This window comes from Cygnus atratus, chromosome 1, assembly GCF_013377495.2.
Source record: "Cygnus atratus isolate AKBS03 ecotype Queensland, Australia chromosome 1, CAtr_DNAZoo_HiC_assembly, whole genome shotgun sequence".
Lineage (NCBI taxonomy): Eukaryota > Metazoa > Chordata > Aves > Anseriformes > Anatidae > Cygnus > Cygnus atratus.
In genome coordinates, this window is record NC_066362.1 from 2221397 (window position 1) to 2236602 (window position 15206).

At 44.1% G+C, this 15206-nt stretch overlaps 1 protein-coding gene across 4 annotated transcripts in view; it reads right to left on the reverse strand.

Annotated features, from left to right (window-relative positions):
• The window catches only part of EXOC4 (exocyst complex component 4), a 383044-nt gene that overhangs the window by 280194 nt on the left and 87644 nt on the right, over positions 1–15206 (reverse strand). For all 4 annotated transcript variants that reach the window (XM_035566622.2, XM_050708396.1, XM_035566625.2 and 1 more), the window contains exon 8: positions 2962–3107. In XM_035566622.2, coding sequence (XP_035422515.1) covers positions 2962–3107 — 146 coding nt within the window. The remainder of the gene's footprint in view (positions 1–2961; positions 3108–15206) is intronic.

Below are 15206 nucleotides of genomic sequence, written 5' to 3' on the forward strand. Positions count from 1 at the left end.
ATGGCCCAGAGGTCTTCTCCAGGCATCAAACTCAGAAGCTTCAGGTTAAGGCAAACTGCAGCAACAAACCTGAGTCTCCCTCTGCTGCCCCAGACCTGGCTTTGAGACAGTGACTCCGGTCTCAGCACATCCACTTCTCTCCCACAGCCATCCAGTTTCACTCTCCCATTTCCCCTCCTCTGCTCTTTCCTTGATCTATTCTTCTCCCACGTTCCTATTCCCACTCAACCTCTCTTCTCTTGTAATCCCCCCCCTCTCTCCATGCTGACACTCCAGTTGCAAAGCTTGCATTGATTTTTTGTTTTAAGCACAGAATTGCACATAATTTTAGCCAAGCCTGAGACTAACACATTGGGTGTTCAACACCTGCTTGTACAAGCCACTCCTTTCCCACCAATGCCCAATTTTTGTCTAGCAAATCTGATCTGCAGGGAGACAGCAACCTACACGTGGCTACTTTTTGGAAAAGAAGAAAGCCAGGCTTACGATGGCAGAAGCTACATGAATTCCCAAAGGTTTTGGGTTCTGAGTCAACATTAAACAACTGAACACATAGTGACTTCCCCCGCCCTGTGAGTTATACCCGTTTTCAAGATAGGGAGCCAACGATTCAAAGTCCCTTCCAAATGCTAGTTGCTGCAAGACGCAATTCAAGAGTCCTCGTTCTTCCTACTGCTGCTAGATCATAAGTCTTCACATAAACACACCACCAGAGGAAGTTGGATTTAGAAAATCAGCTTCTAACAAGCTATCACAGGGCACGGCACAAATACCTGCATCGAGCTGCGAGTAAAACACAAGGTGGAGCCCTGCCCTAAGAGACTTGGGAGGTGAGAAATTAAACGCGGATATTCTGATGACAAGTGGATGGCTCCTCCGATTTGGACAGAGCTAATGGAAAGGCAAGAAAAAGCCTCGCAGCCCGGCGCGAAAAAGCACTGAAGATGGGAGAAGAGACAAGAATAGCACTCCATCAAACATGTACATCCCCCAGCGGACTGAGAAATTCCATTTCAACGGAGATTTCCATAGATATAGTGACAGCTGACAGAAGACAGATAACCAAATAAGAGCTCCCAATAAGTGCTGCTGTCACCGTGGTGCCAGCGATGACTTGGTGACAAGACCATGAGTGGCAAGAGACACGCTGTTCCTACGAGGTTAGGCACCTTCACTTTAAACAATTACACCTACCTTCACTCTCCGCTGACAAACTAATATACAGGCTTAAATTGCTCTAGGTGAAACAGAGCATCCCTATTCCTCAAACTTAAATGGCCCAAGCACACCCAAGAACAGACGTGGAATGAAAAGGTGAGCAGCCCTATTTTGCTCCGATAGAGATCTGCAAGATGGGGTGAATTCAAAGAGCATAATTCTCAACCCAAACAGCCACGGGAGTGTTAAAAAAGGGGTGGGGAGGAATAACCACAGGCTGTCAAGGTGGCAGGAGACACCTCTGAGATCCTCCAGGCAACATTTAACCTTCTAATAGCAGAAGATTATACAGACAGCTAATCCTGGGAGATGGAGTGAGGGAAGTGCAAAAGCCTTTGGGTACTAAGAGAATACAGCTGCTATGTGCCCATGCCCATGGGGCAAATAACAGGGAGTTCTGCAAGCTCCGGATAATCAAGAAATAAATTTTAGCTGGAAAAAACAACAAACAACCTGTAAAGAGGCTCTGGAATGTGAAGCTCCCCTAACCACTTGCCCCATCACTCAGCCTTTTCCATTACTGAATTTCCCATATTACCTCCCCACACATAATGATCTACCCCAGATTACAAATGGGATGTTGCAGATTAAAAAACCCACCCAGAAAAACCCACCCAGACTTCACCGGCACCCATCCCCAGCAAAATAAAGGGGGAAACCACAAGCTCTCTCCTCCAATCGCTCCCCCTCCAGCAAACATTTCAGTAGATTTTGTTAAACTCGGGCTTTCTACAAGGGAGAGCAAAGCCTGGTAAGGCTAAATACCTCGCTAATGGGTAGTGAAAGACAGCTCAGCCCTGCAGCAGCTTGTAGTGAGTCCACCCATCAGATACGCTGCTCCTGCTGCAGCTGAGCACGGGTAAAAGGTTACTGCCCCAAGGTGCTGGTATTCCCCAGCACTGCTCTCCTTGCTGCTGTTCCCTCAACCCTACCGTTAAACCTGCATGTTCCCTGAACAACTGCTTTAGAACAACGTCATTGTATATTAAAAAAAAAAAAAAAGTCATTAAAGAGATTATTTTGGCAGTGCTGAGTTAGGGGGCAGCCACACACGCAGTTACACTGGCAGAGCTGCAGCATAAAATCAAAGCCATGAACTTTCAGCTTGGAGCCTCTGCTCTGAAAACAGCACATTTTGGTAATTCCCCCAGAGGTAATTCCCCCAAAGGGCCAAAGAGGATGGACCAGCACAGGTAGTCAAGAGATGAGACAAAAATTCAGCAAAGCTCCTTTGAGTCTCGGTGTACTGGCAAGGCCATCTGTCCTCTCAGTGCTCCTCGCTCCTCATCCCTCATTCTTGCACATCAAATTTGCACCCCAAATCCTTCCCTCACCCACCTATCCTCTCTCATCCTCTCTCCTCCCAGCCACTTAATTCTTTCCACTTTGAATTAAAGGAACAAGTGATAGGATTAGCCAGTTAGTCTATCTAGTAATTATACAGTTATCTTAATTCTCTTTGTCCGGTCCCCTTTATCACCCTTTTTAACAGGTCTTGAACATACTGTGCACAAAGATAGGCTTAACGTATGGCTGCACGCTCTGCAGCAGCTCACGTAATGGGATCCCAACCCCGCAATGAGCCTCTGAAAGAGCTGCACTCTACAAACCAGCCATGAATCCCTAACAGAGATCTTACTGAGGCTTCAGCTTCAGGCATTAAACCTCCATCTCCAAACTTACACCCCACTCCCACGTGAAACTGCGATTAACGGCCAGTTTTAAGTGCATCCTGGCACTTACTTGAACAGAGGGTTTTTAGGCCTTTGTGGTTTCTTCTTCGCAAAGAACGCTGCGAATTCTCGCCCCGAGCTGGCATAGCTAAGCTGGGTGGATGGCTCCGAGGCGGTGCGGGTGTTCTTCATATCCAGATATTCCGTCAGCAGCATCTGGGAGCAGAAGGAGGAGGAACGCTGCATTAGAGACACAACAGCATTGCACTGCGACTCGGAACGTCTAGGATCTTTAAATACTGTACAGGACTGGTAATTAACAAATCAACGGTTTTAATTAACAGAAACTCAGCTTTATTTTCAGAAATGAGATCCTAGTAACCTATATGCCACTGTCACTGATCTGATAAAAGCTCATCCTACATTACTCGACCAATTCAACCTGCTACAAAACCCTGATGCTATTGAAGGTATCTTGCAAGAATCTTGAGTTGCTTGAGCGTGTGTGCAGAGAAAAGCAATGAAGCTGGTGAAGGAACAAGAAAAAAGAGGTACAAGGCGTGACTGAGGGACGTGGGGTTGTTTAGTCTGGAGAAGAGAAGGCTCAGGGGAGACCTCATCACTCTCTACAACCACCTGAAAGGAGGCTGCAGGTTTCTTTTCTCAGGTGACAAGTGATAGGAAGCAACAAAATGGTCTCGGGTTGCACCAGGGGAGGTTTAGGTTGTACTTTTGGTAGAATTTTGTCATGGACAGGGTGCTCAAGCATTGGAACGGGCTGCCCAGGGCAGTGGCGGAGTTGATGGTTGGACTTGGTGATCTTGAAGGTCTTTTGCAACCTAGAGGAATCTGTGATTCTACAGATTCCCCACTCCTCCCCAGACTGATTCCAACACCTGTAGCTACAGGGAGATGGTGGGGGGCTTCTCAGCTGGCCTGTACAGACTGATTACATACCACAGCTCCTAAAAACATAAAGGTTCTGAATATTGATATAATCCACTACAAAAACACAGTTTACATATGGAGAAAATTTACAGGCACGTGTGTGCATATTTGTATATATAAATATAAAACATGCATGTGTAAATTCATGTGGATATACTAAGGGTCACGATCACTGTTGGAAAAAATCTTGGGAATGCTGCAAAAATTGCCCTTTAATAGCTCCCAAACCGTTGATTTGTTATTTATTTATTTATTTATTTTTTAACCACTGAAAATACAAATTCCCACAGTCATCAGTTCTTCAAACTCAGTTCAAATTTGATTTTCTTCTAGCCTAATAACTTCAGAGAGGGGTTGGCGGGTGCCTTTGTGAATGGGGTCCTTTTGTGAAACCCCTGCAGCCCGAAGTGCTGGTCTGGTGTTTGGTGCTGCTCAAGTAACTCCATGGTGCAGAAGCAAAAACAGATTCAAAGTCACTCGCTTTTAATTTCACTGTGTCTGAAGACGGAAAGAAACCCCTTAAAAGTTAACTTTTGTCAGTGCTTTCAGAAATTCATTATTTATGTTCAGAAAACTCTACCTACTTGGAGGCTATTAGTAACGTGTTCCATTTCAGTAATTAGCTAGTCAAAGCCCATCAAAGAGAGTTGTCTTAATGAAAGGAATACATCAGTGCGGCGCTATGTTAAAACAAATTACATACGAATAAATATCCAGGCAAATGGTATCATGCCCCTAATTAGAACAATTCACGATTACTTGGGAAAAAATAAAGTAAAATATAAAAACTCCAGCTCTTAAAATGTCTCTGTTAAAACTTTACCTGAGCACAAGCTTTTAAAATGCATGCTTATTGTTAAGAGTAAAATAATCACTGTGCTAATTTTTAACAGTAATTTACCAAATCCGTTTGTATTCGCGTATTTGCATTTCATCTTCTCTACTTGAATTAACAACCTTAAAATCGCCACGAAAATGTAAGTAAACCCTCAAACCTAATCAAGTTTGAAAAAAAAAAAAAGAAAGAAAAACATTTAGCAATTTGTTCTCACGTTATGGATGAAACCTATTTATAATGGATTCCGGGACTCTGATGTCCCTTTATATGCAGGACTGGGAAATACGAAGTGCATAATACCGCACTGAGCTCCACGACTACAATAAGGCAACAGAGGCTTGTGCTAGGAATATAATGAATTGCTCCTGTTAGTTAAAAATTGAAACAGAAATAAAAGATCAGTTGCGGTTTGATATTCGGAACAGTTCTGAAAACACTGCAGATTAGGAGAAACGAGAAAATTGTTCATTTATGGCATTGCTAGGTAGGCAGAGCAGGATGCTAAGGCGCAAGGCTCTGAAAAAGTCAAAAGCTTGTACGAGCAGCAGAAATTGCTGGTTTTGATAACTATTCTCAAAGTTCATCTTTAAGTTATAAAATCCAAGCATAGCAGAAACCGTGCACGACAGATCAAAGCTCTTTGTGCTCCAGTGCCCTGTATTCAAGTTGCACCGATTCTTCAGGACCAAGTAATTAACTGGAAGCGTGGCTGAGCAGTTACAATACGCAGCCAAGCCGGAGAGAAGCTGAGACAGGAGACAGCTCCAGCGCACGGTACATTTGGCTTTTAACTACAGCACGAAGATTAAAGCCTTTAACATTTTTAAGCAATACTATTCACATGTGGGACACTCTTCATATCTTGCCAGCTACTTGCTTGAAAAATTAGGGTGAAGTTTTAGTTTCTTGTTTCTTTGTACAACTCATGGCCTTCACCCATCATCGTTGGCCTCAGCTTAATCCCTCCATCTAGACATTACCTAGCTGTTCTGCCCTTATCGTGGTTACAGGTGATTCTAACAAATGTCGTGTTTCAATGTCATTAGTTGGAGCCTGACCATGTACTTACCAAAATCACAGCAAGAGAGAACTTGAAAACCCACTTACGAGAAAAAGCAGACGTCTTCCTGCCTATCAAGGTGAACAGGAGCTTCCCTTAACGCTGAAGTAAGGGATTCGACAATTTGGTCCCATAACACCTGGTTAGCAGTTGCTAAGCCATCAATCAAAAACCTTGTTAGACATTAATCACATGGACGTACAGCAAGATTTATGAGTGACTGTGAAGTCTGCAACATCCCATTCATCTATAACAAGGACTTGTGACTTTCTGTTCGATGGTTGAGGTCTGCCATCCATGTAGCGTATTTATATCAACGTCAAACAAATAAAGCTGTACATAAAGCAAGAGAACAAAGCACTCTCTACCCAGCTGCTCTTTGGAAATGAAAATTAATATAAATGTTGTATTAAAAAGGCAATATTTATGGATTTGGAGGCATAATTAAATTCTGAAATTTCAAAAGGTCAGAGCGGTACGTGTATCCTGTCCGTCATGTCAGTCTGGTAACAGCTTGTTGTACACCGCCTCTCTGAACTACAACGGGGCAAGAATTTGCTTCTGTGGCTGATCACTGCACCTGCTGAGACTTCCCAGATCCACGTTTTTAATTTTTTTGTTGAGCCCCCTGAGCTGTGCAAGTCAATGAACAAAGCATAGGCAATAAAATCAGACTGGCCACAGAGTGACTAAAGAATTAATTCATTCTTTGTGCCTCTTCTGAGGTTTTAGATAGGTGGCCTGGGCTCTATTGCATCAAGTAAAAGCTGCAAACAGGTATTTCACATCCTCACATACTCTGAATTAAGATGGATGTTGCAGGATGAATGGTTGAAAATCCCATTTCAAAACAGAGGATCTCTTCCTAAAACATTACTGTTATCGGTTCTCTTTGGAGATGCTTCCATCTCAAGCAGCTCTGCCGATCACAGCAGCAATGAGACCTCGAGGAAAAGATGGTTTAAGTAACTACATCCCGAGACATTTACATCAAAACCAACCATTTCCATTTTGATAAAATTTGGAAGAAAGCATAATGCACAACGTTCTGTTTCAGTGTGCTCCTTACAGGTAACTACCATGGGACAGCAATTCAGTATTTTCACACTGATGAACGAAGCCATTGAATAGCAGCTACCAACCCGTCCAGAGGTACGTAAAATACACCGAAAGAACTTTTAAACCTGTCTTAAAACCTCTCTGCACTCTCACAGTACTGGTTATGCCTTCATATATTTGGGGGATCCTGGAGATTGAATGGAAACTAACACCACAGCATGAATTTTACAAGAGTAAATGGGATGAAGAGGTAATTGCTGGCCTCTCCACCTCATATTGATCAGGGACAAAATCACGAAAGAGATGATAGAAGACTATTAAAAAAGAATTAAGGGAGAACAGCAGCATTCTATGTCCAGCAACATGGGCTTGCAGAAGACAGATACTGGCTAGCTGGTATTCTTAGATGTCAAATTTAGTTTTAAATAAACCCAAAGAGAGCAAGTTATTTCCAACAGGGATCTGACAGAAAAGACAAAACAATAGCAGAAAGCACAGCAGCCACTAAAGTAAAAATCAGCAAGACAGTGACAAGATCCTTAGCATCCAGGTAGAAATGAGGAAGCCACAGATTGAGGATTTTTGCTAGGTCCCAGAAATCTAAATTCCTCCTTTCCTTTTGTCCTCTGTATTCCACGTGAAATGCAAGTCTGTTCCAGAAGCCTTCTCTTTTGCTTGGTTATAAATTCTCATTTCCAGGAGAAGTTTTTATTTTCTTAAAAGAGCAACAAGTAGAAGAAGCTCAACCAGAAAGCAGTGGCAAAAGCTTCTGAAGCAACAACTTTCCACAATGAGCGGACCAGAACTTTTCCTGACTCAAGTTCCTATGGAAATAATGACTATGGAAGGTTTGCGGCTGATAATACTTTGGGGAGAAATTGGTAAAATATATGAGTAGTGGATCATTGATCCAAAATAATACAGAATAATATTTTTTTTATATTATTTTTATAATATTATCAAGCTACTGTAAGAATTTCATGGTCACCATATGTAGCTCTACACACATGGGGAAAAAGAATGAGTCAGGATCTATGGGACTGTTGTGGAAAGCCATGACTGTAGAAAATTTGGGAATATCGAAGATAATCAGGAGCAGAGAAGTTCCCACTGTGACAGTGGATATTAATTAGCTAATTGGAAATGGCTACATAAAGCAAAGAGCTTTGTAGAAGTTAGCAGCATCTCTCCATGTCGGTCACACATCTGGAAGTCACCCATCTGGGAGGCTGAATGAAACCCTGGCAGTCCTACAAAGAAAAAGCAGGCAGAAAGGGGGCGGACGGGTGTGCGAAGGAAGCCTGGAAGTTATTAAAAGGCTGGAAGGCACAACTACGGCCAGACACCAAAAAGTCGTGAGCTCAGCCTTGTTAGCTTAGCATAGAGAAGGCTAAGAGGTTACTAGATCAGTCCGCAAGCATGTAACACTGAGCACAGAGCTGAGGAGAAAAGTCTTCGCTAATGAATTACAAAAAAAAACTCCAAAGGCTGGAAAGTTGAAGCTGGCCGGGCTCTGACTAACAGCTAGGCATACATTTCCAGAGCGTAATTAACCACTCACATCAAAGGTTACGCTGCATTCTCCGCCACTGACTTTTGCTTCTCTCCCCTAGTCAGGACTGGACTGCTTTCTAAAGGACGTGCCCTCTTTCAAGCGCGAATTAGCTCAAGAAAGCACCACAGCTTGTTTTACGCAGAGGTCAGGCGAGAGGATCACGACAGCTCCGTTGGCTTTATAATCTGGGAATCTTAATAAAGCCGTCGCGGCATTCAGGGCCAGCTCCTGCAAGAAGGAACCGCTGATTTTTGAAGTACCAATCCTACACAGCACCTTTTAATTACCATCTCCATTGAAAGAGGAGATTAAAACAGCCGCTGCTAACGTTTGGGTTTGGGAACAGGTTTGCACTGGAGGAAACTTCTCACTTTGGCAACCCCTGGGCAAACATCCCTTATACTTTGCAGAATCTGTAAAGTCAAAAGAAAAGAAAAGGAAACCCAGAAATAACAGTCTCTGTATCTCCAGTAATTCACTGTGTGGTACTGGCAATTGAAGACGAGTTATTTGCAGCTTCTTGCTCCGACACACCGGGCAGCTGTCAAACCATGCGCCCCTCCTGCTCTGCACCAGCCGCCAAGAACGCTTTGGAGTTACCTTTTAGTTACACCAGGAGCAAGAAGCTGAGACTGCAAAGTGGAAGGCAGACTTCCTAATGGGATTTCAATGAGACAAGCTGGTTACAAACAGAACAGCAGACAACGTTCACGTTACACTACATCGCCGAGTTGAATGGGGACGCTCGGAGATGCCTGGTGGCAGCACACCGCAGAGCATGCGTTGGCAAAACCATTGCTGAGATGATGGTTTGGGAGCCACAGGTGACTTCAGGGGCGATGGAAGCAGTGCTAGTGCGACACTCCTGTGACATGCGCTCACTTCGCTGTACACGTTAAAAGCGGCATTCCTGAAGCTCTGGAGACTGGACTAACTAGTAGCAAAGTGGCAGAAAAAGGCAAGAAAAGCGGTGGCACCCTGTGTGAGACGGTGGTCTAGAGCTGATTACCCAGTAACGTGTAGTACCGACATTCTTAATAATTACAATGCTGCAGAAACTGTGGATTTAACAAAAAAAAAAAAGCAAGTTTGAGTTCTAAGAGCACCGAGCTTTCTGTAAGTTGTACCACGTCGACAGCAGGGGCTGGGTACACAAATGGCAAACACAACACAGGGCAAAGCAGCAAGGTAAGGCTGAAAGAATAAAAACAAGTTTTAGGTGCCATGAATGCAATTTAATGCTACACAACCTGCTTTATCTAATCCTCTTGTTGCCCGTGAAATTAATTTAAATGAAACACAAGAATAAAAACCCTTCAAGAATTAATTCTCTCAAGGCATTGCCCAACTCCGTTACTGAACAAGAAGCAAGAATTCTTTTGTTTTGCATTTTGGGAAAAAAGTGAAAAAATAACCTGAGAACTATTTAGATAATGCTATCACTGCCAGTGCTACTACATTCATTATCAATGCTAATTGTCAATTAGCACAACCATTGCTGGAGACCTGTGAATGTGCATTTACCTCCGGGGAGCAAGGGAACAAACCTTGTAACTGCTCTAAACCCACACCTCCTTCAAAGCTGTTTTAATTGGCAATGAACTGCACACCTGCTCGCATTGCTCGGGAAGGTTTCAAGCCGGAAGTTCTTCACTTCACAAGCTTTTGGTGACACGTGCGTGGACTTCCTAGCTGGTCCTGAGCACCACAACCTCCGGCTGCACTTGATGTAGGGATGAGCTGAAGTCTCCTGAGAAGATATGAAGTCACCTGGGTGTGTATGTACTGATATAATGGCTTTCACAGGTGCTGCTACAGCAAAAGGAGAAACTAGAGGTGCTGTCCCAGCCATCGACATCAGGCTGTAGGCTCCTCGAACAAGCCAGCGCTGACCAGCCCTCATTGTGTTTTCCCACTCTACCAAGAAAGGGCCTTTGGTTCAGTAACGAACACGTGGCATAATGATTTAAATTGCAGTGTTTTCTGCAAATGCTAGCTAATTAACCCTGTGATGTATCAACACCCCTATGACATGCCATTATCCAACCGAACAGGTTTGAAGGGAAGCCCTCTCCCTACCGCAAGCACCAAGAGAAACATCGCTGAGAGCATCAGGTTGTGCCTCATATAAAAGGCCTCTTACAGCTCATATACAGCTCATGAGCCTCTTACAGCTCGTATAAAAGGCCTCTTACAGCTCCCAGCTCCATCCCCACTCACCTGTGCTGCACCAATATTACAAGTTTCACCTTAACTTACACTCGTGGCTCTGAAATCAGGCTCTGAAATCAAGCAGCTAAAAGAAAAAGCTGCTGAGAAGCTGCAGCAGGTAAGTTTATCTTCTGCAGCATGCAGCAGGCGTGTGATGCTGAGACAGCTGCCTCTTTTCCAAGTCCTCAAGGGCGGCTTTGCAATTGCTTTCTACCTTTAGTGGCTTTAATAGCCATATAACACAACCCAGGATCAGCTCACACAAAGGTGCATGGTGCAGGTCCTTCTTCAGTTTACTGATAGAGAGAGTTTTAAGACATTTCCTCTGAAATTTAGTCATCTGGCCTTCACAAAGGAACAGGAGCTGGACCATCTGTATTCCAGCTTTCCCAGTAGTTCTTTTTATTTATGCATTTATTTTAATAAAAGAGACATAAATTTGCCAGCAGCATTTGTTCAAGCTACCAATAGTCAACTTGAATAGCTGGGTCATAAACCAAACGGACAGCACTTCATTTTCTCCAGGCACGTCAGCTGCTCTGCAAATACAGATTGTGCTCACAGAAATGATCCAAGCCACACGGATGCTTTCTCCTTTCAGTATCAGGCCCTCAACACCAAAACAAAACACACAGAAAAAAAAAAAAAACCAGAAGTAAGGTGGGCGGCACGAGGAGTCAGTCAGATGATTCATGTCCTCCAAAGAAAAGCAACCCGCTGGTGCACATTTCCATAGGAAAGCAGACACGGCGTCTGCAAGACTACAACTGGAACCAGCGAGACATTCACATTTACACACCTCGAGGGGTTTGGGATGGGGATGGCAATTGTTTGGGGTGAGGGGAAGACTTTTGCAGTTTTTGAAGCCAAACCCAACTGGCCTCTGGGCAATAACTTGTAATTCCTAGGACTGTTTAATGACCATGTGAAAATGAGTGTATGCCTACAAATGTACACACACACCCCTTCAGTGCATGGTCCTTCTGATGTGATTGATGAGAAGCTGGGAAACACACACGGTCCAGTACGACCCAGAGCCTGGGTAAGCAGCCAACTGTACTCTCAAATTGTGCAAAAAGCAATAAACTTAATCAGAAAGGCGCAATTACCACCTGCTTCATAGACTGTACAACACGAAGCCTTTTCCCACAAGTTTCGAGCCCGCTGCCTTTCGGTTTGACTGGCCTCTCTTTTGTTCACATAGCCTATAAAAAGGTCAAGGAGGAGTGTAAGAGTTGAACAGGTAATCGTGTGCGGATTTCGGCTCTGCCAATTATAAATCAGCAACCCTTCATTGGGTCTGCACATTTTGCAAGGGAGGAAGGCAGAGGTAGAAAGCATTTTATAGGGAGGAAGGCAGGGGTAGAAATTCCTGTTTATAACTCAAGTAAAGCTAAACAACTTTAAATCACAGAGAAAGAGGATGTATTCACTCACATTGAGTGTCTGCTTCACACCCACCTCCCAGAGCATCCTCTTTCTCAAGGAAAGAAACGTGCAATCCTGACGTGTACGAGACACGGCGCTGACTAACCCAACTTACCTGAGCTTCTGCTACTCCAAGTGGCACATACGACACAGCTGCAGCAAAGAGAGGAAAAGGCAGCATGCTGTTTAAATATCAACCATGTTCACTCATGGATAATACAGCACACTTCGTGTATTTCATGCCTTCGACTAATTGCTTAAGACATCCTGCTACAGTGTAGATGGTAACAGTAGTGTGCCCTCAGTCTTCATTAAATGCCAGCTCTTAATAACAGACTCCAAAAGGGCTTTAATTGCATTTACTCGCAGCTCCTGAACTTTAAAAGTTGTTAATCAGATTTCTATGTAAATGGAATGACGATTAAAGGTTAAGTACAGGTTTCTGAAATTTCAGCAGTTGAAGACGTATTGCCCTTAACAGGAAAGAGAAACTACCAGGCTTGACAGGAACTAAACATCTTAATTAAATACTCAGAAGTACAGTACTTATTTCTGCGTGAAGTTCTATTTTCAAATGTCAAACTTAATCAGGCACTTGACAAAAACGTGCAATATCCCTACAGCACAGAAGAACAAAAATGCCTTGGGATTCTTTCCTGAAGAAACACCTGCACAGCTCCCGGTCCTCAGCTCCCTGACAAATTCAAATCCGCCAAGCCACTCGTCCCAAACGACGAGACGGAAAGTTTTATGGCTCTCAAACTGCAGGAGTCCGGTTCAGAAATAGGATACAACATTTTTCAACATGTCAGCTTTTCTCCCGTTCACTCGATTTATCCCTGTAACAACAGTGTCATGCTGACAAATAAACATAAGGGTCCTCATAAATCTGACTCGTAGAGATTTATTTCTCCCGAGGGTACAGCCCATCAATTATCGCCAGTCGAAAGTATAAAAACTTCTTTGGTGGGAGTAAATTTAGTATGTCTGCACAGTGCTCGGAGTAAATTTAGTATGTCTGCAGAGTGCTCTGCGAGCAGCTGCTCGTGCTGGGTGCTGGTGCTGAAAGCTGCTGAGAGCACCGAGCTCCGGCGCTTCCCAGGGCACGCAGCTCTCGCACTGCTGCTGCTAATTAATCTGACCCGCTGATTTGGGTCCTACTGATTCATTACAATGAATACAGAGGCTGAATGCTTCAGTCAGACAGGAAACCTAGCCGCACTTGAAAACTGACCTGAGGTTTAGTGCAGTTAGCTAGGATTCCAGTCTCTGGTTTCAGTTCTCTTGCACGGGTACATCGGTGTCGTTAGCAGCACGCACATCCTGCAGTTACGTACGGCAGAGAAGCCAACCTAAATGGGATCTGTGATCGGTTACTTTATGCCAAAAGATTACAGAATAAGTATTTCATACGCCCTGGGGATCAATCTGTAATCCCAGTGAAGACATCTGCACCCGGGACTACCTCCGAGACCGCCCCGTGCATTTCAGTTTGTGACTGGACTGGAAACTAGCACGTATCTTCATAATTAACATTCATGGCAATGCGTGAAAACTGGAATGTTTGGACAACTAGATACAAAACCGCATTCACTTCTTACAGAATTAATATTTGGAATTGCACTTCAAGCCCGCATCATTGTATAATGACAACCTAGACCTAATCTTAGGAGAATTTGTTCTTCCATAAGCTATCCAGCAGCTACAGTAACTGCTAGTTACCGCGACAGTGCTGCATGGGATAGGAAAATCAGCGAAGAAGAACATGTGCCATGGAGGTGACTATTATACTTACAACCCAAAGCGCAAAAGAAATTGAGGCAGAGGCAGACCCTGCCTTCACACAATATCAGTGGGAAAGAAATGGTGTAAGCAACGGTGAAATTCAGTGAAAGTTAGCAACAGAACTGCACAGCCACCAGTTGCTTCGTCTTCTTTCAGATCAATTAAAAACCTCATCACGGTGACTTGTAAGAAAAGGAGGAGGAGTAAGGGAACTTCCACCTACCTCTTCATAACACGCTGCTGCAACAGGAGGCATTACCCACCGAAGTGATTTACTGGCTGGTAGCGGGTGTGTGAAGACGTAAAAGAGGATTTTAAAAATCTGCTGTAGTTAAAGCCAGTATTGTTACTTTACTACACATAAAAGGCTTTCTTTACACAGATCTAGGAGGAAAGGCTGTGACGTTGCTCTTAGAAAAGCCCACGGTTTGTAAGCTCATAGGTAATCTCTAGCATTTGTCCAAATTAACTTGAAGACTTTTAGATCCCACTCCTTTCACAGAGAGCCTTAATAGTAAGATGGTTCCAAGCAGCTCCATGCAACAAGCACCAGACTTAACAAAAAAATGTTTCCCGGACTCTTTAACTCCATGCTGACATTTCTACCTGACCAAACCTTTGAAGACCCAACCGCAGCTGAATCTACAGCTGCGGCCCAGAGGCAAAGCACCTAGCAGGGAGAAATGGCCCGTAAAATTAGTCATGTGAAGGGTTTATACAAAGGAAACATAAAATACTACGGCAGCAAACGCAGGCTGCTGTACGAACAACCTAGCGAGTCCGAGACGCCGACAAAAGGGCACGCTCCCCTTCGACACCAACCCAGCGGCCACCAGTTCAAGCCCAGCTTGTAAGGCCACCAAAACCTTTGAAATGGCAGTAGAAGTAGAGACCCTTTTTGTCAACCTTACAATACGCAGGGATTTATCCTTCCCACATGGCAGTGTGCATCGGTGCGGTGCTGTCAGCAGTCTGGTTTCCGAGGCTTCATATCACACTTGGCAAGAATTTACCCGACCTTCTTCCACAACTACACGTTTCTGTAAGGCTTCAGGGTCTTTAATGTTCTCACAACCATCCTGATGCCAGAGGGGGGAGCTCATGGCATAGCCAAGACTCCTATTTTCAGGCTTGGGGGTAAAACAATCAAAATTTCGAGTCGTTCAAAGCCCTTGTGCACCAGCCACTCCTCCTTTTTAAGGGGCCCATCGGGATCGCCGCCCCTTCTGCCCTTTGTGTTGCTCTACAAAAGGCACGGCACCAGGCCACCAAGATGCCGAAGTTAAGCAGATTATAACGTTTCTGAACATGTTCCGTTACAGTAGACACTTGAATGTCTTCCTGCATCAGGGAGCCTTTGCCTTCCCCTTTCATCAGCTTATCAAATGAAGCTAAACTGTAACGCTTGCATCTAATGATGCTGGGGACCTT